This window comes from Rutilus rutilus (assembly GCF_951802725.1).
Source record: "Rutilus rutilus genome assembly, chromosome: 12".
NCBI classification, from domain to species: domain Eukaryota; kingdom Metazoa; phylum Chordata; class Actinopteri; order Cypriniformes; family Leuciscidae; genus Rutilus; species Rutilus rutilus.
The window spans coordinates 10,011,124-10,038,896 of NC_140217.1; the positions used below are offsets into that span (position 1 = coordinate 10,011,124).

General features: G+C 39.4%; 1 protein-coding gene across 1 annotated transcript; it reads right to left on the bottom strand.

Moving 5' to 3' along the window:
- Positions 1-342: 342 nt before the first annotated feature.
- Positions 343-27,760, bottom strand: bmpr2a (bone morphogenetic protein receptor, type II a (serine/threonine kinase)). Its single transcript, XM_084425217.1, has 13 exons — positions 26,964-27,760; positions 15,777-15,926; positions 15,521-15,697; positions 12,108-12,206; positions 11,910-12,004; positions 10,659-10,886; positions 9,797-9,911; positions 8,057-8,217; positions 7,787-7,934; positions 7,556-7,692; positions 7,273-7,442; positions 3,632-4,815; positions 343-2,317 (listed from the first exon to the last, which is right to left on the bottom strand). Exons 1-13 carry the CDS (start codon positions 27,037-27,039, stop codon positions 2,055-2,057), a joined length of 3,003 nt encoding a protein of 1,000 aa, XP_084281343.1. The 5' UTR covers positions 27,040-27,760; the 3' UTR covers positions 343-2,054.
- Between the last annotated feature and the right edge of the window lie 13 nt (positions 27,761-27,773).

The following is a 27,773-nucleotide window of genomic DNA, read 5'->3' on the forward strand; positions in this document are numbered from 1 at the left end:
TAGTAAAGATAGCTGTGTCCAAAAGGGAAGTTGCAGTTGTTTATGAAAAGCACTATTATGAATACCTTTATAGGCTTCCTAAAAGGTGTAGGCTACTAAATATATAAATCCCTATTCCCTATAATCTGTTGTTTCTATTAATATTCTACTTTAGTGTAACGGTAGCAAATCAATAAATGCTTTAATAAAAATGCATGATTTCTCAAGGGTCAAGGTTAGAATAACATGTTTTAGTGCGTCGACTAGTGGTGATAGTCTCATATTGCAACTCCAAATGCTCACATCATTTGATAGCAGTTACATCATGTATTTTCATGACACTGTAAATAAACTGAGACTATGCAAATGCAAAGCATAATTTAATTTAAATCTGCAGATAACAATACACTTTTACAGTCTGCACCTTCTTATACAAATCACAATTTTCAAAATGTTTCAGCAAGGGGTAATAAAATGATTGATCACGACACTACGATTACAACGATTGTGTTAACGGGTGAATAACATCATACAAACACTCATCCACGCATACATGCACATGTCCATAAACACACCAGGGTCGCAGCTGAAAGTATCTTGTGCTCTTTAAGATGCATTTAAGACATGCAACAGTCAGTTAAGGTGGGGATAATATGGGACTCTGTTTATACGATTATAATGACAGCGTCCAGTCAATTATCACTGACATGCCAGCGCATTTTGGTTACACAAGAATGTTTGATTTCAGACCAGAGCTGCTTGCTTCATGTCTTTGTGCATAGCATAAAATGCTGCTCTTGTGTGCTGTGCTTTGAAAAAAAAGACAAACTTGTCTCCTTGTTTATCAAATGACTAGAACAGGTAAGTGCATAAAGAAGATGAAGATGCACATTCCCACAAGAATAGATACAAACATGCAACACAAAAACCTTTCACACGAACACAGACGAGACAAAAAGACAAACACTCAGCTTGTGCGCTCATGCACACTCACTCACACATAGAAAAATAAGTAAATAACAAGTAGGTCCAAAGCATCATTAGACATTTTAACAGGATCCAGAACAGTCGGTTTACCAGACCCAGTGCAGCTTTGTCTTTCGTCTCTGAGTAAAGCTTGTCCAGAAAGCGAGAGGTGTCATATCAGATGTTGTCGTGGTCTCTGTACAGTCACACCATTTCTAAACATTGTCTTGTTGCAGTCTTGAATGTGTTATGCTGAGAGATACATAGTGCCACCACAGTGAAATGTGTTGAATTGCTTTTTTATAGTGTGTTGACCTCAGAAGGGGAAGAAGCCTGCTGTCATTCATGACCAACGCTTACAAGTATCAGATGTCATGACCACAGTCACACGGGAACATCAGTAATATCGTCTGATAAATCTCAAAGCTGCAGGAAACCGGGGACGGGAAAGTAGTAGAGAATGTAAACATTATTTTTCAGGTCTGCATGGGCAAAAATGAAAGCTTTGTCACCTTTCATGCAAAATTCTTAAAATGAATGTTAATGAGTAGCCCTATAATCTTATAAAAGGGTTCCCACAGATTCTGACTAATGAATTTATCACTCTTTTTATATGTTTAATAGTTTTATAGAGGTTACACTCACAAAGAGAGAGATGAGCATAATTAATATTGACTATATAAATTTCTATTTTGTTTCCTTTTTTTCCAGGTCTAGTAATCAGAATTCTGAAAATTCCCTGATATTTCCAGGTTTTTCTTGACCTTGGGAGTGTGACGATTAAGTACACATTTAGACTGGATTAATATTAGGGACCATTTTATATGGTCAAAATAATTATGATTTATAACTTGTAGCAAATAAGTGCAACTAAAAAGTGACTTAATTAACCCCAAAACATACAAACATTAAACTAAAAGATGGCTGCATAGCTCTTTTCAATGTAAAGCCACTAAGACTCATACTGTGCTTACAATTGGGTTTAAATTTAAGACATGTATATGGTCCAGTCCACATCTGTCTCCACAGCCTTCAGACTGTTTAGAGCTGTAGAGTTGAATGTTTATATGATTTTAGCCTGTTTTTCAAGATCAAAGTGAGGTCAAAGTTCAAAAGTCACAGTCATTGGGATTTGAGAAGCGAGATCCTCCTAAATACACAGCCGAGGCTGATTTAGGTCTGCTGGTACCAGCCTGATTCTGGTTCTGCCCGGGCCCTCCATGACATTTGTTGTTGTTGACTTCAGCATCCATTGTATCCGTGGTGATAACCCAGCTGGCAGGACGCCACTTCTTCAGAGCGTAAGGTGTCTTCACCCGCTTCTTGATTTTATCTCCTGATCCCTCTGTCACGTCGCCGGCAGACTTGCCTCCTGTGGGCGAACCAAGAAATGACAACATTGTTTAGGGGTCAATTGTGTAGATGTGCATGATTTTTAAATAGTAACAGCAACGTATTAACTTTGGCTAGTGAACTAAACATTCGCACATTTGTAACAAGTAAAATGTATGTAAACAATACACATTACGCCACTGCGCATGTGCGCAAGGTATTTTTGAATCCGAATGAGAAAATAGTTGGATTTAAGTGTTTACGTGAAAACAGGAAGCTACCAATCAACAGGAAGCCAGCCCACCCAACCCCACATAAATTAACAATTATTATAAATATTATTATTAAATGTAATTTAAGATTTTATTAGCATATAGTAATATGCAATCATTAAATTATTGTTTTTTTCTCCATTCTGTCACCTGATGGAGTTTTGGTTCCTTGCCACTGTCGCCTTTTTCGCCTTTGGCTTGGTTGGGGACATTTCATTTAATATTCAACAATATTATTGATCTGCCTGTATTGACACCATTATATGAGAACTGAACTGAGCTGAACGATGACATCACGTTTTTTCCCAGAGCGGCTATATATATAAATGAACTAAATTAATAACTTTTTTACAACCAAAATGAACAATCACTGAACTTACTTAAACTGGACTGTGACGCTATTTTCTTCTAGAAAACAAACTTTGTTGCATTATTTTCCTGTTATCTCTGTAAAGCTGCTTTGAAACTATCTGTATTGTAAAATTTCTATATAAATAAAGGTGACTTGACTTCACTTGACTATTTTACTTTATGCACTGTTACAGGACGATTGACAGATTTGGTAAGAGTTCTCCAACAGACAAAAGAAAAGTTTGGTAGAAATGATCACAGGAAAAACAAGCTGTGTCTTACAGGCCCAATTATATGTACTTCTAAATTATGAAATGAAGAGTATTAACACATGCAGCTATTCCACAATTCCATGGATTCCAAGTGATGCTCAGTGCAGAACCAAATGACATCCAGCTCCCCCTCTCTGGACGTAATGGTTCATTTTAGGTTAAGGGATCAGGTTAGGGTGTGGCTGGACCTTCGAGCTCCACCCATTATGTTCAGAGAGGGGTAGCTGGACGTCAAGCTTCACCCATTGGCTCTGTAGAGAGAATCCTCCAATGGATTCTGTTGCATGTATTCTGTGTCTTGTATACAGTGATAAATTAATTTAAACCATCAACATCAGCAAGTCTAAAAGTCTACAAATTTTGAACCCCCATTCCCCTTGAAAAAACTCATTGATACTGCAAAAAAACTAAAAGGTAAGTTTCATTAAAAGTCGTTGAGCTTGCAGCACTAATACTCACCCAGTAATGGCAGTGTGGTGATGGACAGATCCAGTGAGTTGGGTCTCTCGGGTCTGCGCACACGGTTCTGTCTGAGCAGGGCCTCTCCGTGTGTCTGAGCTTGGGTTTGGGCCTGTGGAGGAACCACAGTTGGGGCAGGACAAGGGCCAGGCAAAGCAACAGGCTCCACGGTAGAAGCCAATGGAGCGTCCCCTGTTGGACCAACACTCTCACTGTTCTCTCCTCCTTCTCCATCCTCAGTGTCTCCTTCACCCTCTCCTTCGCCGTTGTTGTTATTGCTGTTATTGTTGTTTGCATTGTCAGGGTGCGCATCTCTTCTCAGAAGAGGCTCCTGCTCATCAGGGCTAGTGTTCAAGAGGCCGAAGGTCAAGTCCTCTGAACTCATGGCGCCCTTCCAATGGACATCGGCAGCGTTGGCTGGGCATGCTGCTGGCTCAGGTGCTTTATTCACTGCTGTCACGGCATCGTTGTTGGCAACGGTAATTGGCCTGGCTTCATGTGCTGTGCTCACCACGCTGGCTTTAGCCACACCCATCTCAACTTTTTTCAGATTCGACTTTCCGAGTTTTCCAAACTTCATCCGTAGTGATGAGGATGACGAGGTGGGCGTTTTCCCAGAAGGCTTGGCTTGGAGACTTAGGCTACTCGGTCTCTTAGGGACATTCTGCTGCTTAGGTAAGATGGTTATAGTGGTGTCAGCAGCCCGACTGGAACCCTGTGACCCCGAAACCTCAGACGCCATCTTCGTGAGGGGGTAGAACGGGCTGTGCGAGGTCATTTTTTCCGGAGAGCAGAACTCTTTTTGCGAATGTTCCATTAGGCTCTCATCTGAGCTCTCCCTCAAGTTCCTTTGGACTTCACTTGGGTCCAGTTTTAGTGTCTCCAGGTCTTCCCGGGTCAGCTGAGCACAGAGGGGACCACTGTTGCCCACTGGTGGAGGCTGAGTGGCATTGCAGGACTCTGAGACAGGAGTGGGGGAGGAGCTTTCTGTGCCAGACTGACGTGATTGGGCCTGCTGCCACTCATAGTTGATGCAGTTCCTGTTCTTCTCTGCAGGGTTAGACCCTCCCACTGAGGTGTCATTGTGGAGGGGTTTATCAGTACCCTCATGGTTTTCGGTGTTTGTGGATGAGTGTTCAAGGAAAGAACCCACCTTAGGTGTCTGCCTTCCAGTAGAGATATTCCTAGAAAATTTAAGTAGTGTTGGTTGAATCACATGAGATAAAGACGTTGTGTAACATAGACATAGACACATTTCAAATGCTAACAAATGTCCATGATTTATGACAGTTTGTGTTAATTGATTATTGATTATTTTGAGTTTTACAGATTTCATTAACCGAGGTTGTGCAGTGTTAGACGTAACTGTATTATTTGTTACAGATTTTTAATTATCTGTGGTTTAATTAAACTACTGAAATTAAGAAATTATTATATACTGAGTTTCTTTAGTTATGCAGTGATTAATGGTTATTGATTTCTTGTGGTTGTACAGTGCAATAACAAGGTTGTTCAATCAGTGATTATTGACTACCTGCAGTTGTACAGTGAGTGGTAAGTGATTATTGGGTTTCAGTTATTTCCGATTATACAGTGAGTCATCCAGTGATTATTGGTTATTGATTACATGAGGCTATACAGTTTGTGGCCAGTGATTATTGGTTATTAATGACCTGAGCAATACAGCGAGTAATCAATGATTATTGGTTATTGATTACCTGTGGTTTAACAGTGAATTCCAGTGATTACTGGTTATTGATTACTTCTGATTATGCAGTGAGTGGTCACTTATTATTGGTTATTGATTGCCAGCGGTTGTACACTGATTATTGGTTATTGATTACCTGTGGTACTACAATGACGTTTGCTGTGCATTTTTTTTTTCCGCACCCATGTTAACAGGTTAGAGCTTTCACACTGTACGCGGATGCGCTCCGGCAATGTGTTCCAGGTGCGGTGCGTATACAGCAGAGCAGTGATCGTTTCCGCACAGAGTCTATTTTTGCTGTGCTGGACGCGCTGAATTAAAGTGACAGCGCATGGTTCGTGGTCAAAATGAACACAGATTGACATGAAAATATAATAGTCTCACCATAAATGTATTTAATTTAATACTACTATTTTTCACAGTCATCTTTTTATTTTAAGACCGGGGTAAATCAAGGAAAACTACAATTTACCTCAACAAGGCGACATAATGAACAACACTCGTCTCATTCATGGAGGTGGAAAAACAAGTTCTTTGTGACATGCAAGATTTATTGTATTACATTTTAAATGCAAAAGGCATGAAAGTCGGCTGTTTTTGTCAATTTTAAGTTTTAATTTAAAATGTTTGCGATTTTAATATAAGTAGGCAACATGGTTAAATATTTGACCACTTGCTTGAGCAACTTAATATATAAATCTATATAGAAGTAGCATTGAATAATACGTTGTTTAAATTGTGTTTAAACGTGAATACGTCTATTAAAGAGTGTATATGTGTACAAAGAGAATCGCAATGCTGACAAAACTTTTTATTAATAAAAATTGCTGAGAACTTCTGGATTTGAAATTAAAATAGTGAGTATGTGTTTGTGGTACAGCCGCGGGTCAGTTACGCACTGCAAACGCAGCATTTGTGAAAGCACTATAGCGCGTGCTGCTCCTGCACTGCATACGCACTGCAACACGCACCGCATACACACACGGAGTATGTGTGGGCGTGAGTCGTCAGTGATTACCGGTTATTGATTATCTGTGGTTGTACAGTGAATGGTCAGTGATTAAGTTTTTTTTTTTTTGTGAGTGACAGTGATTATAGGTTCCCTTTCAGTCGGTCACATTCAACGTTACATCAGAACGGTAACTGACGAATTGGGATCTCGCCAGGGAGCCCAATCATCTTCGAGTGTAAACTAAATGAGCCAATGGACATTGTGCGATCGCACTTTAGCATTTTACTTTGGAGCCGAGCCAGTGTGTTCCTGCAAAGAAGCTGCAATCTCTGTTTGACTGTGCTACGGGTGAAGCTCCAGTTTTGGCGCTACAGCAGTGATTGCGATCTTCAAAGAGATACTGCTGTTCATACAGCAAAAGAGCATTGTTGCTGCACACTGCAGGCTGCACTAAATCCCTGCACTTTAGCACTTAAAGAGCACTTCCTAAAAGAGTTGACACGGGTGAAAAGTCACGGAGGACGAGGAGCAGGTCTTGCTAGTTGCATCCTACTGGCCCAACTGGACCTGGATCCCAGAACTCATGCTTTTCACGACAGCCCCTCCCTGGCGCATCCCTATGAGGAAGGACCTGCTTTCTCAGAGACGGGGCACCCTCTGGCACCCATGTCCAGCCCTCTGGAACCTCCACGTGTGGTCGTGACAGGACGAAGAGGTTTTAGGTGAGATACCCCAGGCGTTGGTAGACACCATCACTTCAGCGAGGGCGCGCTCTACAAGACACGTCTACGTTTGAAGTGGGGCCTGTTCATCGAATGCTGCAGGGCAGAGCGAGCGATGCAAATCTCGCACGCCAATGTCCATTGGCTCGTTTAGTTTCACTCGAAGATGATTGGGCTCCCTGGCGAGATCCAAATTCGTAACCTAGACGTAACTCAGTCATTACCTGTGGTTTTACTGTAATTATTGGTTATTGATTACCTGTGGTTATACAGTGCAGTGCTGGGGTTAAGAGGAGGACTAACTGATTTTTCTCGATCCCAGATAAGGAGAAGTTCAGTGAGTCTCTCCTCTGCACACTGAGCTGTAAGTCGAGCTTCGGCATCCTGATCCCAGCAGTCTTCCATTGTCTCTTTCAGAGAGTGCACCGTCTGCACATAAACACACACACACACACACACACATACATCAGCATCAACAAATCTATTTTAGTTTCCTATTTTTTAATAAGCTGTGCATGTGTGTTCACATCCTAATTTCTCACCAGACTATTCTCTTTCCAGGCCTCTGGGAATTTGGGTCTTTCTTTTTCTCTCGACACGAGTGCCTGCATGTCCTCTATGGTAGGGTGATTGCCCACCTCTGCCTGAAAAGCCATCTGAAATGCTGGCACTGTCTCACCTGGTGGTAGAGAAGATTTTTATTGATTACAAACAGCTGTGACACAGCAGCTGTGACATGGAGAGATCTGCACACGTGTACATGCGAGTGGTACCTGGGAAGAGGTCAGCACAACACATAAAGGTCTCCCAGTAAAGCAGACCCAGCGCATAAACATCCACTTGTTTCAGTGCCGACTCACAATCTCTCAGATTCACTGCCCCTTCTAGCACTTCTGGGGCCATGTACCGCACTGTACCAACCTATTCAGTCAGAAAGGGGTATAATATGATTATTCTGAGGTATTATTGTCCAAATCACTGGTCAGGTTTAGACTATGCTGGGTTGGATTAGACTGGACCAGTCTGAATTGCTTTTTGCTAACCTCACTGATGGCACTGTTGTCCTCTTCTCCATGCCCAGGTGGTCTCTTTCCCGTCAGAACCATGGAAAGTCCAAAATCACTGATAACACATGAGCCATCTGTCTTCACCAGTACATTCCTACTGTTCAGATCCCGGTGAGACACGGCCGGTTTATACAAGTCTAACAATGGGAAAAAGAGATGGAGGGGAGAGAGTGATGGAAGGGGATGGAGTGGGACGAGAGAGGAGAGAAAATTGCATGAGAGTGAACCACAATATCAGAATTGCCACTAGAGAGCACTAGAACCCACTTGTGTCTCCAGAAATAACAGTATGTAACAGGGATTTTACTATTGCAAGTTGTCTAGTTAGTGCTTAAGACAACCAATTAATATATTTCATTAACCTTTACACTGTCACTGGTAGTGGTCACTATTGTGTGAAAAGAAAATTGGTTTCCACACTTATTGGTTTGACCATGGCCCATCCAAACAGATTTTAGAGCCAAGCTACTTTGTTATATAATAATGCTGTATATGAAAGGACAAATGAGCGTGCAATTGTATGAGGAAGGGTGGTTCGTTTTTGTGAGTTGAAAAGGACGTGTCAGTATATATTAGAATGACTGGGTCCACTGGGATGAAGATGAAGACATAGCATCACTTTCTCTCTTTCTTTAGTCTCCCTTTCTGTCGCCTTTCATTAACATGCCATTTTTCTGACACTAAATAAAATCTGAACACTTTTAGAGCCTTTCACACTGAAACAAAGACAAAGAAAACTAAAAAAAGCATTGAGAATTACGCCCCATCCTTGCCTTCCTGCTTTCTCATACCGAGTCTATAAATAAAGTGCACACACCCACTATCACATCCATACTGTGACTCCATTTAACACTCAAAATTAAAATCGAAAGTGTATTTTAAGTAGCTAATACCTTTTTGCCATTTTGACAGCCTGAGTCCCCCGTTCACAAACACTACTGCTCAAAACTGTAGGGCCAGTATGATTTTTTTTATGTTTTTGAAAAAGGTCTCTTATGCTCACATAGGCTGCATTTATTTAATAGAGTAAAAAAAATATATATTGTGAGATATTATTACAATTTTAAAATAACTGTTTTCTATTTTTGATATTTTAAAATCAAAGCACTCCCCTCGCTCCCCCAATTCATTAAGTGCTAAGACCTATATACAGTACATATCAGTAGTTAAAGAATGCAAAAAAGGTCTGCTCTCTAAAAATGTTGCCTTCATCAACTGTGAAATATATTTTAAAATGTCATTTATTCCTGTGATGGCAAAGCTGAATTTTCAGCATCATTGCTCCAGTCTTCAATGTCACATGATCCTTCGGAAATCATTCTTATACTGATTTGGTGCTTAAGAAACATTTCCTATTATTATCAATGTTGAAAAAAGCTGCTTAATGTGTTTGTGGAAACCATGATGATTTTTTTCAGGATTTATTTTTTATGAATAGAAAAAAAGGACAGCATTTATTTGAAACAGAAATATTTTGTAACATTTACTGTCTTTTTACTGTCTTTACGTCTTTACTGTCACTTTTGATCAATTTAATGTGCCTTGCTGAAGTATTAATTTCTTTCTTTAAAAAAAATCTTACTGACACCAAACTTTTGAACAGTGGTGTATATCATCAACATTTTGCTTTTGTATTCCATAGAAGAAAGAAAATCATACGGGTTGGAAAACCGACTTGAGAATGAGTGAATGATGACTAAATGTTTCGTGTCTCACCCCCTTTCTGTATCTCTGTGTGCAGGTACGCCAGCCCTCTGGTGACCGACAGAGCCAAACGACAACAGCCCAGCCAGTCCACAGTCCGCCCGCTCAGATACGTGCACAGAGAGCCCTGGGAAAGACAGAGGGAGTACTCTATTCAGAGGAAATCATCTACAATGGACAGGGAGGAACACACAGGGAAAACACAGGGGGGAGCGAGGGAGGATGACATTAAAGCGCAGAGCAAGGATGAACAGAGCCGGTGTATCTCAAAGTTACAGGAGTAGCACAATTAATGCACTCCTGCCATACCGCAGGACTACCTCAGGGATGCCTCCTGTCACCATGGCAACCTGGCTTGAGGCTTGAGGCTGAAAGCCCACGGTTATGAATAATTGAATACTTCGCAGTTCAGTCAATAATCTCTCTCTTCCTCCATAATATCGAGTAAGTGTTTTGTGGGTGTGAATTAGCAACAAGAGAGGTTAAATGAGGATATTCTACTGAATTGTGAACTTTTTTTGCTCCATAATTGCTAAAAAGAGAGAGAGAGAGAGAGAGAGAAAAAGGATGCAGAGAAAAACATGAGGAAGATAGTGAGAAAGTTTTAGTGATATCTGAAGATATCAAATCGCACTCGTGGGATGCTGTTACCACAAGATCAAACATGACATCAGATCCCTCAGGTCTCTAAATATAACCACAACATAAATGCGAATGCTTGCACTTTTGGAGCTGTGATGTAGAGAAGGAATGTGTGAGAAAAATAAGAACAGGCCAAATCGTTGACAGGAAAAGAATAATAAATCTGGAATTAGACTGGAGTTTTTGCTTTTGGTACTTGGTTTGGGTTCCTCAGTGTTCTTGCGATACTCACATGAGGGTAAAACTCCAGCAAGAGGAGAAACTCTGTCCTGCCTTCTGTGCCGACACGTTCCTTGCTCTCTAAGAAGTGTGCTATGTTCTCGTGATCCAGGAGATTGCGGTAAATCAAACGCTCGTTAGTAAACTGCTGGCGGTTAGAGGAGATGAAAACTTTCACAGCCACAGATCGGCCGTCCAGCGAACCGCGATACACGGTTCCGTACCGGCCCCGGCCAATCAGCTGTGAAGAGCAGAAAGAGATCAAAAATAAGTGAGAAAAGTATGGGTAAAAAGATCATTATTTATATATATTTTTGATTTCGATAGCCATTCTTGAGGTGAAGAAGTCTTGTACCATCCCTTAATCACCAACAACAACAAAAAAACTGCCACAAAGACATGATTCCTATCTTCCACTCAGCAGGGTTAGAACTATTATCAGATGATATTTATTTTATGCCTAATCCTGATTTTAATATTAGAATTATGGCCAGTAACAGAAGAAAATGCAAACATGACCCAGATGCTTTTGGGTCTTATACTAAATCCAAAAAGCGACAGAAGATTACAGATTTTGTGAAAAAAAAAAGGTTATTTGATATTTGTTTGTGATATATTTTGAGTAACTAACTTCTTAAAAAAACTTTTGACATTTGATTGCCTTTGTTATTTTAAAAAGTGCTTTGCTGATACACAATATTTTTTCAGGATTCTTTGATAAATAGAAAGAACAGCATTTATTTGAAATAGAAATCTTTTGTGACATTATAAATGTCTTTACTGTCACTTTTGATCAATATGAATTATTTGACAAAGTTTTGCCTAAATTTCTTACTTGGATTGTTATTTACTGTTGCCACATTTTTTCTATTTACTATAGGTCTCCTGGGTAAAAGGTCATTTTGATTTTTTTTTTTTAGCAAATATTATTTTTATATTTAATAAATATTAGAGTACTACAGTACAAAAACACCAATTCCTACAAATAATACTGATCCCTGAAGTCAAATCCAAATGGCCCATTATATTTACATGATTTCTCTTCAAACGATTTCACCATTTATTTTTATATAATTTATGTTGGTTTAACAATTTTCAAAAAAAAAAAAAAAAATATATATATATATATATATATATATATATATATATAAAAAAATATATTTTTCATTAAAATAAATGTAATTTTCCCTAGAGGTTTATACACTATTTTGTTTGCTTAAACGGGCACGGCAAAAAGAATCAAGCTGTGATTGGTGTCTTCTACCTCCAGCAGAACAAGGTTGTCCAAATCCAGAGAAGAAGGGGAAGGGGAAGGCGCTGTCTCCAGATTATCCAAGTTATGCTGGAGTTTACCACATCCTGGAATACACACAGGCAAATAAACCCACACGCACATAGGTAATTTAATCGTCAGGATTGAATCATACATTTAATGCATCATAACATCACTACGGTAACTCACCTCTTGTCATAAAGTAACCAAAAAAAATAAAAATGATGACAACCATGGACACAGCTAAAGCGGCAATGATGGCTTCATTTCTGTAGAGTCGGTGCGAGTCTTGAAGGATTCAAAGAGAATATGTTATTCAATAGACAGAAAGTGAATAAGATACTAACAAAATGGCAATACTTTTTTAATTACAGTTTTTTTTACGATTGTTTACACACTAATTTGCAAAATTCTACTCCAATGAGCAAAACACCTCCACAGATTTGCACAACATTACACACAATGTCTGCTTCACCCTTTTTGCAAAACATTACACACAGTGATTTGTAAAACTCTACACACATTTTCACACCTTAGACACAGATAAGGATTGTGAGGTTACTTCCTTGTCATTACAAAGCCCCGGATTGCCAATGACCACACTAATGAACGAATTGGATAATCACATCCACCAGGTGTGGAAGCACACATGTGCTAATTTGAAAACGCAGCACTCAGGTGTGCTATAAAAGGCAGCAGGTGAGATCACCTGTCTTCAACAAATATGGAAGGAGCTAGAAGAAGAAGAAGAGTGAGAATGAGTGGGGGAGCTCAAAGAGGAGATGAAGGAGGTAGAGGAAGAGGAGGAGGAGGCCCAGGTAGAGGAAGAGGAGAAGAAGGAGATAGAGGAAGAGGCCTAGGTAGAGGAAGAGGAGAAGGAGGTAGAGGAAGAGGAGAAGGAGGTAGAGGAGGCCCAGGTAGAGGAAGAGGAGAAGGAGATAGAGGAGGCCCAGGTAGAGGAAGAGGAGAAGGAGATAGAGGAAGAGGTCTAGGAAGAGGAAGAGGAAGAGGAGAAGGAGGTAGAGGAAGAGGCCTAGGCAGAGGAAGAGGAGAAGAAGGAGATAGAGGACGAGGCCTAGGTAGAGGAAGAGGAGAAGGAGGTAGAGGAAGAGGAGAAGGAGGTAGAGGAGGAGGCCCAGGTAGAGGAAGAAGAGAAGGAGATAGAGGAAGAGGCCTAGGTAGAGGAAGAGGAGAAGAAGGAGGTAGATGAAGAGAAGGAGATAGAGGAAGAGGTCTAGGAAGAGGAGAAGGAGGTAGAGGAAGAAGCCTAGGTAGAGGAAGAGGAGAAGGAGATAGAGGAAGAGGCCTAGGTAGAGGAAGAGGAGAAGGAGGTAGAGGAAGAGGAGAAGGAGGTAGAGGAGGAGGCCCAGGTAGAGGAAGAAGAGAAGAAGATAGAGGAAGAGGCCTAGGTAGAGGAAGAGGAGAAGAAGGAGGTAGATGAAGAGAAGGAGATAGAGGAAGAGGTCTAGGAAGAGGAGAAGGAGGTAGAGGAAGAGGCCTAGGTAGAGGAAGAGGAGAAGAAGGAGGTAGATGAAGAGAAGGAGATAGAGGAAGAGGTCTAGGAAGAGGAGAAGGAGGTAGAGGAAGAGGCCTAGGTAGAGGAAGAGGAGAAGGAGATAGAGGAAGAGGCCCAGGAAGAGGAGAAGGAGATAGAGGAAGAGGCCTAGGTAGAGGAAGAGGAGAAGGAGGTAGAGGAGGAGGCCCAGGTAGAGGAAGAGGAGATAGAGGAAGAGGCCCAGGTAGAGGAAGAGGAGAAGGAGATAGAGGAAGAGGCCTAGGTAGAGGAAGAGAAGGAGGTAGAGGAGGAGGCCCAGGTAGAGAAGGACTTGAAGAGTTGATAGAACCTGAACAAAGAAGATGAGGACCAAATTTGACTCAGGAAATCCGTGCAACACTTATTGACCATGTTATCAACCATGGACTGACGCTGATGGAAGCTGGACAAAGAGTTCAACCAAATCTCAGCAGAAATACTGTTGCATCAGTAATTCTGACATTTCATCGAGAAAACAGGTAAGCTAACCACACAGTACATTGAAACTGAAGCTTGCTGTACTTATCATCAATATTGTTTACTGTGACATTTGACAGTAGGCTGCATGTGTATTTTTGTATATATTTTTTTTACATAGGATTGAGGGTTAAGGACACCAAGGTGGAGCACTATGTTCACTCGTGCACAAGAGGCCGCCATTGTGAACATGTTTTTGACCAATAATTGTATCAAGCTGCGAGAAATCCAAGCCAATATCATCAATGATGACCATTTCAATAACATCCAACGAGTCTCTCTGTCAACATTAGGTCGAATCCTCAAGAAAAATCAAATATACATAAAGCAACTGTATCGGGTACCATTTGACAGAAATTCAGAGAGAGTGAAACATCTGCGCAATGAGTATGTGGAGGTATGTATTGTTCATCTTACTATGGTGTGGTATTGTGCACTGCTCATAATGTTCTGGCACAAAAAAATACTGTGCAATAGATATTGAATAGCATCCTATTGTCTTTTACTGTGTTTCAGAGAGTCTTGCAAATGGATGCTGCAGAAATTCAACATGAATTTATATATGTGGATGAGGCTGGATTTAACCTTGCAAAAACAAGAAGAGGGAGCAATGTAATTGGACACAGGGCAATCACCAATGTGCCAGGGCAGCGAGGGGGTAACATCACCCTTTGCGCTGCTATTACACAAAATGGGGTCCTCCACCACCATGCAAATCTGGGACCCTATAATGCAAATCTAATACTTGCATTTCTTGACAGATTGCACGAGATTGTCACAGCATTAAACCAAGTGGACCAGATGCGGTACATTGTCGTTTGGGACAATGTCTCATTCCATCGGGCTGCTCTGGTCCAGAATTGGTTCCATGAGCACCCTGAATTTGAAGTCTTATACCTTCCCCCATACTCCCCCTTCCTGAATCCAATAGAAGAGTTTCTTTCAGCATGGCGGTGGAAGGTATACGACCTGCGGCCCTATGACCGTTTGCCTGAAATATTCTGAAATATTCCGACTGAAATATTCAGTCTGCAGCATCAGTGTTGTGCAGTGCTTGGTAAGTTTATAGTAGGCCTATTTGTCTACATTCTCCCTATATCTCAAACTAATCATGAAGAATGTTGTGGGTTTGTCACATTTTTATTTTTTTTCATCTAAATTATCCCTTACATAACAATGTCTGGCCAAAAATCTAGCACATGCTATTTCCAAAAATTAGTTTTTTTACAAATGTGTTTTTTATTTATCACAGCAGTGTGAAACTGGCTGCAATAGTGTCTGATCATTGAGGACTGTGTTGGTTAAATGAAAACTAATAGCATTTTCACAAATGTGTATATGTTTTGACTGAAGTGTGTCATTTTGTAAACAATCTAGGAATTATGCAAATTGAGTGTGGTGTTTGGATAATTGTGATTTATATTTTGAAAACTGGGTTTTCAAGAACCCAGTTTTCAAAATTGCATGTAAACAATTGAAAAAAAAACTGTAATAAAATGTTCTTTCAATTGTATCTACTGTACATCTCTCGCTCGTACTCATTTGTTTCCATATTCTGAACACTATAAGTCTATGAGCCACACACACTCACGTAGAGGCTGTGGGGTGGTCGGGGAAGGAGGTGGGAAGTCCTCTGTGAAGTTTAGGTTGCACATGTCTTTGCTGCAGCAGCAGAATCGAGACGTTCCATTCTGGGCCATTGACGGAGGGTTGGTCACCACACAGCGTTCATGGCACTCCTGATGGTCACCGACATTTGTCCAGCAACCTGTAGTAAATGGAGGAAATAAAGGTGAGACTGACTGTAAAGTTCTTTGTGTGTGTGTGTGTAGAATGCATTTATATACCTTGCTTCACTAGTTGGATTTCATTATTTTTTTTCCACCAGAGTCCAAAGCAGTGGCGTCCGTGATTACAGCGAACGGTGGCGTTCTCAATCCGCTCAGCCTGTGGCTGTTCTGCATACTGCGCGCACTCCCTCTGCTCGCTCTGTGCAGCTAAAAGAACAGTTAACACACAGACAGAGAGAGCGTTATTACATAAAGGGATTGGAAAATACAATGTTAGATACAATGCTAGTATATTCAAATAATGACACAATATATAATTGTTTATAAAACAGTTAGTTCCAGTCCTTGATTCTGATTGGTCAATAGCTGTGTTTTATTCACGATAAAACACGCCTATGACCGCTTCACCCAACGGTTCTATGTATCACTACACAACACCCCTAGCAACCACTCCTAGCAACTTGATTAGCTATCATTAATTTTATGATATATACTGTATATATATTATATATATATATATATATATATTGAACCTGCAGTCCCTCACACTGAAAATTAAACGTAGTATAAAATCTCTTTTGAAGCATTTATTAGAGTACTAAAGCAGAGATATTGACCGATATTTTGTTATCTGATCTTTAATATTCTACTGAAAAATGGCACAATATAGGCTAATAGGTAACAATAATAATAATATAATAAAAACATTCATGATACATATGTTTTATTACTGGATAATGATATTTTTGTTTATTGTGCATAAATAAAACAACAAAAATCACGTTGATTATTTGACGTGTAAAAAAATATCTGTTTCCTGCTGCATAATAGAATCTCAAGAATCTATATGACAAATAAAATGGTTTCCTTTTTCATACAAAAGACTACTAAAAACCAATACGGTTCCTGTCTGCTTCCATCATGTTTTTTTTTTTGTGTGTTTTTTTGTACTTTTTTCATTTCTACATACGGTATATGAAGACCTGCCTTCTTACATGATGATTCTGTCAGCCTGGGTCTGAAGGGGACAGAATGTCATGTTAACAAGTGTTCTGTACTATCTAGCCAATGGCAGAGAAGAAAAAACAGGGTAGGCACGTGACTGGAGTTCTTCTATGCCAACCATCAGTTGTTTTGAGAATGCAAGATCTCAGCCAGACGGGCTTTGTGAGAACGAAACTTCCCAAAGCATCTTACAGACACTAGGTTGTGCAGGTGATGTTTTTCAGAATGCATAATAATTGTTTTTTCTTAAGGGTTGCAGATTGAAGAAGCTATCAGTGAGGAATGCAGATAACGCTCATCTAGGAAAGGAGCTCATCTTTGGGAGATAAAGTCCAAGGTCATCCTTAGCTATGATGTCCACAGAGGCATGCCTCTCTCTCCTCCCACTCTCTCCTCTGCTCATGGTCTGCTTGTGGAGGAGGATGTGAACGTTCTCTGATAGCAACACAACTGAGCAGTTACCCAGAGGGCTTTATTCTATCAAACACGCACGCTAACCCTGAGAGTGCATGCAAAGACAAACACGTCACAGCTCATCTTATTTATGCCAACAGGATGCATGCACATACTCGGCTAAAGCTGCACGATCAATCGTTAAAAAAATCGCGATCTCTATTCAAACACCCACGCGATCTCATTCCTAAATGGCAACGGTTCCCGTTTCTACAAAACTTTTGACAAAATCACACCAGAACATTCAGATCTGCGTTTCAGAAACGCTGATTCATCCAATAATGAAACAAGTGAAGTATTTATGAGTCACTGAATCGTTCATTCAAACCGATTTAAAAAAAAAAAAAATTATTTAGATTAATTAAACATATTAAATAGACTGCAGCGATTAACATTTTGTCAGAACCTCTAGTAAATTACATGTCATTTATTTTGTTTAGTTGTCTGTTCAGAATCGTGGGAGAATCGTGATCTCTGTTTGAAACCACTCTCAATATATCCAAGTCTCAATTTATTTAAGTCAGGCATATACAAAGATATATTTTTCACATTTTATTAATATATGCCCACACACTACATACAAACACACACACACACGCACACACACACACACACACACACACACACACACACACACACACACACACACATAACATGTAATTATACTGTTTTGAAAGACAAAGGCCATATTGTGTCCCTAAAAATTAAGTTAGCCTATCTATTGTTGTTTTAACTTTTTTAATATTTTTAATATTTACATTTTTAATATTACTGTTTTAATTTTTGCCAATTGAAATGCATTGAAATCATGAACTGTGAAGTACATATCAAAATTATGCAGAGAGAAATACAACTTATTCGTTTATATCATATCAACTTATATCATTATGTAATTGAGATCTCTATTTTTCAAAATCAATAGTAATACATAAAATACAACAATGCAGGAAAATCTTTAAAGGTTTTTGACTGAATTTTGACTGATTTTATATATATTTTCAAACGTTTCAATTGAATTTGAGCACCGCTGAGCGAAACCTGTCCATCACAGGGCCGATCTAAGACTCATTTCTTTTCTGGATTCTTAAAATAATAATAATAATAATAATAATAAAAAGCATTGATTTGAGAGAAAAAAATCTTATAGGCTTGTCCTTGCTGAATAAAAGTTAAATATTTTATTTAACTTTCCCCAAATGGTTTCCACAAAAATATGAAGCAGCATAACTGTTTCCAAACATTGATAATATGAAGAAATGTTTATTGAGCTGCGAATCAGCATATTAAAATGATTTCTGAAGGATCATGTAACACTGGAGTTATGGAAATCAGCTTTGCCATCATAAGAATAAATTGCATTTTAAAATCTACACATGCAATAATTACATTTTGCAGCGAAAAGTGGACGAATGAACGAGCGCCACGACACGCCAAACAGACGAATAAAAAATACATTTTCTCAATAATTGTTGTTGAACATTAAATGTGTCATATGTAACATTTTAAACCTACAAACAAGTGTATTTTTATAATAGCAGTAACTGTAAAGTGTCTATTAATGGGGTAATCAAATGTAGGCTAATATAAGCTCAGATGAGTGCATGTGTGTTCCTCTTACCAGTTAACATTTAGTCTGTGCTTTTGTTTATATTTCATTTCATTTCAAATGTAGTGATTTTAACTCCTGCTTTAAAAAGCATTATTTTTGTATTTAGACTGTAATGGTGTTGTTACAATGTTAGAATGTAATGTGATTAGTAACCCTTTTTGGTTACACTTTATTTTAAGGTGTCATTGTTACAGTGTAATTATATATTTACAGTAAGTACTGAGTAATATTAAGTAACTACATGTACTTACTATAGGGTTAGGGTAGGATTAGGATTTGGTTGTGGGTTAGCTGCATGTAATTATGCATACTTTACTGTTATTACTATGGTAAGTAAATGTAAAATATGTAACATGGGCACTGTAAAATACCCCCTTTTATAGCACATAATATATAACATGGTTACATTCACTATATTTGTTTTCATATCCTTCAATATGATCATTGTTTGTAGGACAACACTAGGCAGGATGAAATAAGTAGAAAATACAGACATATATATCATATATTCAGCCACATTACTCTATGAGGCTGAAAGCTAAATTCAATTTCCAGCACAGAATCAGCCAATGGTGGTTTCTGACACTGGCTGACACATCAACCTAATGAGCAGTCAGCCAATGGGAGACTCTGACATAGGATGACATATCAGGATAATAATGTGGTATATTCATCCCTCTCTGTATTCAAGTAAAAATCACATTAGGGAGGAAGTGTGTGTGTGTGTGTGTGTGTGTGTGTGTGTGTGTGTGTGTGTGTGTGTGTGTGTGTGTGTGGTCATGGTTATACCAATTATAGTTATACCAATTATATTTGACCTTGTGGGGGCTTGTTTTGGTCCCCATTATCATACAGAATTATGTTTTTTGAAAATGTAAAAATGCAGAGTTTTCTGTGATGAGTATGTTTAGGGTTAGGGGACATAATATGCAGTTTGTACAGTACACATGCACATGGTGCCTATGGAAAGTCTACATAAAACATGAAAACCCAACGTGTGTATGTGTGTGTGTCCAAGATGACCGTTTCTGACAGGGTGAGTAGAAAAAAAAATAACTTGCTTTAACATTAAGAAAAAAGTAAGAGATGGAAAGAGAGAAAAATAAATATATTACAGCTTCAAATTGTTCATTGTCACATCAAATTGAATATGGGAACCACTTCTGTCCCGAAGCCTAGCTCCATGCCAGCGTTTTACTGCCTCCTCATCAAAATGCTCCAATATAATATTAAATTATAACTTGGGCAACCTGATACCACTGCAATCCAGTTTACGAAGCACTTCGACAGCAAACAAAATCCAACTCAGTCAAGTGGATAATTCATGACTCTCCACTTCTGAACAGCACTACAAAACACAGCAATGTGCTCACGACCTACATACTGATTCACATCTAACGCTTCTAGCCAAAAACCCTCCCTTGCCTTTCCTCCAATCTGTCCATCCAGCCATACTTTCACCCAGCTGCTCTACTTAACCATTTGTGTACACTAAAATATTCACAAAATAAGAAATAGGCCTATTTGTGTGCATGTGTGTGAGGCACCATAAAAGTAGTCCTTACAACTCCTGTGCTGAATTCCAAAAGGGTAACACTTTATTTTACAGTGTCACTTTATATGTAATTACTAATGTAAATAGTAAAAGTAAATTATGCATAATTACAAGCAACTAACCCTAAACCAAACCCTAACCCCACCAAGCACATGATGTTAATCAATATTACTCAGAAATTATTTGTGTGATTACACAGACACACCCTGTAATGTATGCAGACTAGGGATGGGACGGTATGAAAATTTCATATCACGATAATAGTGATCAAAATTATCGTGATTATCAATATTATCACGGTTTTGTTAAAACGAGATGAAAGTGTTAAATAATAACTGATGCTCACACTGAAAACATTTCAACAAGTTTTATATTTGAAAATCAACAAACAACAAATAAACCAGCAGCTCTATGCACTTTTTTAAGCAAGACTATATTGTGGCATTTCCTTCCTTATAATGACCGTCGTCAATAGCAACGCATTATAACACAGCGCACATACATCACAACGGACGTGCTCTCTCGTTTCATTCAAATACAACTTCTCCGTTTTCGATTGTATTGAAAATGAAATCAGAGTTGATTTATTGTTTACTGAGTTTGATAATATTTTTGTGATCATGTAAGATTTAAAACATTAATCTGCCTTCCGCCATTCCTTCTCGAATAAAAAACAACAACATTGCGCGCTGCGCCTGCATCAGACTGTTGCTGGCTGGACAGGATTTACAGTGAGTTATTAAAATCGCGATAATCAAACACGGTTTTAATGATAATTCAATTTTAAACGATAATACTAACCGTCAGTACATTTTATCGTGGTTTATAGTGAAACCGGTAATCGTCCCATCCCTAATGCAGACAGACCACAATGTAGTCTTTTATTCACATATACACATTGATTAGCTAACATAAACAGAAGCTCAACTGAACCTGCTTGACGTGCGAGAACAAATCTCTTGGTGAAGCTCAAACGTGCTGCGTAACACACAAGAATAAACCTCATTGGTTCTCGCAGAAGCTCAAACGTGCTGCGTAACACACAAGAATAAACCTCATTGGTTCTCGCAGAAGCTCAAACGTGCTGAGTAACACGACAGAATAAACCTCATTGGTTCTCGCAGAAGCTTAAACGTGCTGCGTAACACACGAGAATAAACCTCATTGGTTCTCGCAGAAGGTCAAACGTGCTGGGTAGCACGAGAGAATAAACCTCATTGGTTCTCGCAGAAGCTCAAATGTGCTGTGTAACACACGAGAATAAACCTCATTGGTTCTTGCAGAAGCTCAAACGTGCTAAGTAACACAAGAGAATAAACCTCATTGGTTCTCGCAGAAGCTCAAACGTGCTGCGTAACACACGAGAATAAACCTCATTGGTTCTCGCAGAAGCTCAAACATGCTAAGTAACACACGAGAATAAACCTCATTGGTTCTCGCAGAAGCTCAAACATGCTAAGTAACACAAGAGAATAAACCTCATTGGTTCTCGCAGAAGCTCAAACGTGCTAAGTAACACACGAGAATAAACCTCATTGGTTCTTGCAGAAGGTCAAACGTGCTGTGTAACACACGAGAATAAACCTCATTGGTTCTTGCAGAAGGTCAAACGTGCTGTGTAACACACAAGAATAAACCTCATTGGTTCTGGCAGAAGCTCAAAGGTGCTGCGTAGCACGAGAGAATAAACCTCATTGGTTCTCGCAGTAGGTCAAACGTGCTGCGTAGCACGAGAGAATAAACCTCATTGGTTCTCGCAGAAGCTCAAACATGCTAAGTAACACACGAGAATAAACCTCATTGGTTCTCGCAGAAGCTCAAACGTGCTAAGTAACACAAGAGAATAAACCTCATTGGTTCTCGCAGAAGCTCAAACGTGCTGTGTAACACGAGAGAATAAACCTCATTGGTTCTGGCAGAAGCTCAAAGGTGCTGCGTAGCACGAGAGAATAAACCTCATTGGTTCTCGCAGTAGGTCAAACGTGCTGCGTAGCACGAGAGAATAAACCTCATTGGTTCTCGCAGAAGCTCAAACATGCTGCGTAACACACGAGAATAAACCTCATTGGTTCTCGCAGAAGGTCAAACGTGCTGCGTAACACACGAGAATAAACCTCATTGGTTCTCGCAGAAGCTCAAACGTGCTGTGTAACACACGAGAATAAACCTCATTGGTTCTTGCAGAAGCTCAAACGTGCTGCGTAACACATGAGAATAAACCTCATTGGTTCTCGCAGAAGCTCAAATGTGCTGCGTAACACACGAGAATAAACCTCATTGGTTCTCGCAGAAGCTCAAATGTGCTGCGTAACACACAAGAATAAACCTCATTGGTTCTGGCAGAAGCTCAAAGGTGCTGCGTAGCACGAGAGAATAAACCTCATTGGTTCTCGCAGTAGGTCAAACGTGCTGCGTAGCACGAGAGAATAAACCTCATTGGTTCTCGCAGAAGCTCAAACATGCTAAGTAACACACGAGAATAAACCTCATTGGTTCTCGCAGAAGCTCAAACGTGCTAAGTAACACAAGAGAATAAACCTCATTGGTTCTCGCAGAAGCTCAAACGTGCTGTGTAACACGAGAGAATAAACCTCATTGGTTCTGGCAGAAGCTCAAAGGTGCTGCGTAGCACGAGAGAATAAACCTCATTGGTTCTCGCAGTAGGTCAAACGTGCTGCGTAGCACGAGAGAATAAACCTCATTGGTTCTCGCAGAAGCTCAAACATGCTGCGTAACACACGAGAATAAACCTCATTGGTTCTCGCAGAAGGTCAAACGTGCTGCGTAACACACGAGAATAAACCTCATTGGTTCTCGCAGAAGCTCAAACGTGCTGTGTAACACACGAGAATAAACCTCATTGGTTCTTGCAGAAGCTCAAACGTGCTGCGTAACACATGAGAATAAACCTCATTGGTTCTCGCAGAAGCTCAAATGTGCTGCGTAACACACGAGAATAAACCTCATTGGTTCTTGCAGAAGCTCAAACGTGCTGTGTAACACAAGAATAAACCTCAATGGTTCTCGCAGAAGCTCAAATGTGCTGCGTAACACGAGAGAATAAACCTCATTGGTTCTCGCAGAAGCTCAAATGTGCTGCGTAACACACGAGAATAAACCTCATTGGTTCTCGCAGAAGCTCAAATGTGCTGTGTAACACACGAGAATAAACCTCATTGGTTCTCGCAGAAGGTCAAACCTGCTGCGTAACACACGAGAATAAACCTCATTGGTTCTCGCAGAAGCTCAAACGTGCTGCGTAACACGAGAGAATAAACCTCATTGGTTCTGGCAGAAGCTCAAACGTGCTGCGTAACACACGAGAATGAACCTCATTGGTTCTCGCAGAAGCTCAAACGTGCTGCGTAACACACGAGAATAAACCTCATTGGTTCTTGCATTTCAAGCCAACATGTTGGAGCTTCTGTTTACCACAACTGATGTGTGAGTTAATGAATGTTTATATGTGAATAAAAGCCTGTTCATATCGATCATGTCTCTTTTTTTGGACAAAAACATTTGGTCCAAAAACTCAACATTTTGGACTAAACCGCTCAATTCATATGGATTAGTTTTACGATCTCTTTATGAACTTTTTAAACCATTAAAGTGGTAGATGCGTAGCTGTCAATGGAGGGACAGAAATCTATTCGATTTCATCAGAAAGATCTTAATTTGTGTTCCGAAGATGAACGAAAGTCTTACAGCTTTGGAACGACATGAGGGTGAACTATCCCTTTAACTGTGCATACTTATTCCCCCATATTTAAGATCATTGTAAAAACTTTTCACACAAAACTTTGATATTCTAACAAAGATTTCTGTTTCACGAAAGAAAGAAAATCACATTAATTTTTTTAATGTGAATGCTCCAAATGAACTTTAAAGTGAATCAAACCCCCTTTTGCCAATATTTTGCATTCAAAAAGCAAAGCGTTCCATGTTCATCACTTTATTTTGAGATCTGAGTCCACTTTCAAGGCCAGGAACAGAAACAAACTGGGAGCCTGGTTCACTTTTATGTCAACTTAACATACAGTCGATTTGACTGATCATCCACTTTCCTGTGCAAAACTGGAAATCACTCTCTTTCACAGAAAAAGAAAACAATATGAAGTTGGAATGAGATGGGAATGAGTACATGATGACAAATGGTTCATTTTGGAGTGAAATATTCTTTTAAACCCTGGTATGTAAACAAAGCATTTTCATAGATAAGCCACTCTTATCAACATACTACAGAGAGTACAGAACAAATCAGAACTACACAACTGAAAGGACATTGTCTCAATGCTTTACAACTCACAGAATCAAATACACGACCTTATATGGCAACATGACATTTATTGTCCTGCTGGGGTTCTACACTTATACCAAACTACACAAAAGGCCAGACAATCCCACACTATGGATTGCAATGCAATGAAGATTTCAGGAAGCGCACAAAATTACTGTCACACGCAAAAGAAGAATTATAGGGGAGGGGAGGAAACTGCACACACAGACAAACACACACACATAGGTTTGGTGGAAATTTTTTCAAAGTTTCAAAATGAAACTGGACTAGAACACACTGATGCAAAGTGGAAAAATCAGAGGGTGTTTTAATACTAACTTTGTTTCATTGGGGTTGCATGAATTTTGACTATGAATCCCTATGTCCTATATTGTGCATTCTAAAATATGCGAAGCACTTGTATGGTTCATCTTCGGGTAATTTTAGAGCAGTGGTTTCTGACTCCAAGATCCCCCACTGTCCACAACAATACTCAAAAGGCAATGTGACTTTATATGCATTGTATTTATACAAATGGAATTAATATTTTATTAAATTACATTACACTTTTCCAGGTTTAGAGACCACACTTTTGAAATTAGGCTTCCTTCCTAGTTATATCTCCAGGGTTTTCAAGTTCTTCAAGGGAAAAGAACAGTTGTTGAGGCTCTGAATTATATATAAATAAGAAATATCAGAATTGTCCTTCTTTTTTTTGTTGCATACAGGATTTTTCTGTATCTTTGTTATAAATGGCAATAAATAAAGTATTACAAAAATAATATCTTGATTTAGATTTTTTTTAATGCTTGTTTTGTCTTATTTTAAATCACTTAACTTGAGGCCCCCTATGGGCCCCGGCCCTCTGGTTGAGAAACCGTAAAGATGAGTCTCAGGTTATTTGCAGTGTTCACATACACACAAGCTCAAGACCGCTTGAAGTACAAACTAGGTGTGAAAACACCCATGACAGACCAACATATATAATATTTTAATGTGTTGTTAGCATAATTTATTCAACTAGTCATATAACAAAAAAAGTTAAATTAATATTACAGTTATAAATTCATAACATTATTTATACTATTATATTATTTATTAGGCTATATGTTCAGTTTTCATTTTTATGTGTTTTTTTATTACTTTTATTTTTTACTATTTTGATTTGATTTTTTTTTTTTTCTTTAGTGGTATTTTAGCTGTAGTGGTTGAAGCATAAGCTTATGTTTTTCATCTAATGTTAATAGCCCTGAAATGTTCTGGCCATCCATCCAGGGTGGCCCGAGGCGCTGGGATTGACTGTGAACCCATAGTAGAGGATAAAGCGGTTTGGAGAATAAAAGGATGGATCTAATATTTATGTTTTATTGTATTTCAGCTTTATTTCAACTACCAAAAACATTTGATAATAGTTTTAGTTTCTGATTCATAATGCTTATGGTTTCATTTTGGTGTCTAATAATCATTTAGGCTAGTTATCATTGTGTAAATAAGATAATGCTTTAAAAATTGTTCTACATATTGGTTGTAAAAACATTATCCGACTCCGACTTAAAATGATTTCAACAATCACAAGTTCTACTGATGGAGGCTGGCTCAAATCTGAAGTGGACATAAGCAAGCTTTTGGCATTCTGTAATCTGATATATGAGCTGATATTTGGCTCTGGTTCCATCTTCGATGGTCAGACTGCAGGGTTAGCTGTGGAGGAGGCCGATCTGCAAGCAATAATGTGCCCTTATAACCAAACCGCAAGATGAGAAATTAAGTTTTATGCTTGTCTTAACGGCTAATCAGTGTTTAGCCTTTATTTTCCCCTCATGAACCATGAGCAGGGTCAGCTCTTATCTTATCTGTGTGATGCTGCTCAGTAGCTCCACTGCAGCTCAGGGGCTGGTGCCAGAGAGAACACACACACACACACACACACACACATACATACATAAAGATAAAAATAATATTTAAATGGACACAAACGCACACCTACACACACAGATACAGAGGCACACATTTATACAGTAGGCATGCACATCCATACACACAATGGTACAAAAAGTGTGGTTCTACTGACTCGCTTTGTTACTTATCCACAAACACACAAACAAACACACTCAGGAAATGAAGAGTTCCTGATGGATGTGGGTGGCAGTGAATTTACCACAAAAGTGGCAGTACACACACACGCACGCACGCACGCACACACACACACACACAGTGTACAATTAATTACGCCTTCACTTTGAGAGGATATGGAGGGATTTGGGAAACTAGGGTGTGGAACTGCAATTGTACTGTAATTCTATGATATTTTCTATTGCTTGCTACTATGTGTTTACTATTACTTACCAGCCACAGGACCCAGAAGAACCACCATTGCGATCAGTCCAACGTCAAGAATTGTTATTCGGCCTTCAACTGCCATGTTTTTTTTTCTCTCCTCCTCTTCAAATACAATATATTCTGATTTATTCTCTGTTCCTCGTATGCTGTCAAGGCTTCAGAGTGCAGTCAGGCAATACTATTTGTGCTTTGGAGAGTCCAGCATCACACATTTTTTTTTCAATACAGCATCAAAAGCAAGTTGTTCATCATTTTAAAGAAGCATAAAATAGGATAAAAACTTAAAGGTGTTGCGTTAAACCTTCACTGTTTTGTTTTTTTCCTTCAGCGGGAAGCATCAAATCCGATGACCGTGAAATCTGACTACTAAGCGTCCTGTTGTAACAAACCAAATTAACAAATCACATCAAACTTTTTTTTTCTCCCCTTTGTTCCAAAGCACGCGCCCCATACATTTGCCTAATCAGAGTTTAGCTTAGTTACATGGGACATCCCGAGACCGCAAGTCTCCTCGATGGTAACACAGTTTCTGGACAGGAAAACATCCGTTTCGTGATCGCCGACTATTAAAATGTCCATTCGTCGTCATATTCCTCGCGTTCGTTATCTTTTGATCTTCGTTTCAGGATTTTTCTCTGTTTCCATGATCCATTGAGCTGAGAAACTGTCCGTTTAGCGTTTTTCGTCCGTAGTCCAAACAAGGGGAACGGCAACAGTAGAAGGGAAGGAAGACACAGCAGACCCAGACAGCGACTGGAAACGCCTCGTCTTCAGATTGTCTCCGGGATCCGATTGTTCGATGTGGGGGCCGATTTA

Bases quoted from the DNA above. Each gene is read 5' to 3' on its own strand.
- bmpr2a (XM_084425217.1), bottom strand. From the start codon at position 27,039: ATGGCAGTTGAAGGCCGAATAACAATTCTTGACGTTGGACTGATCGCA. The intron at 8,218-9,796 runs GTGAGACACGAA...TCCCATTGTTAG, and splicing joins CACAGAGATACAGAAAGGGG to ACTTGTATAAACCGGCCGTG. The intron at 7,693-7,786 runs GTACCACTCGCA...CTCTACCACCAG, and splicing joins TTGTGCTGACCTCTTCCCAG to GTGAGACAGTGCCAGCATTT.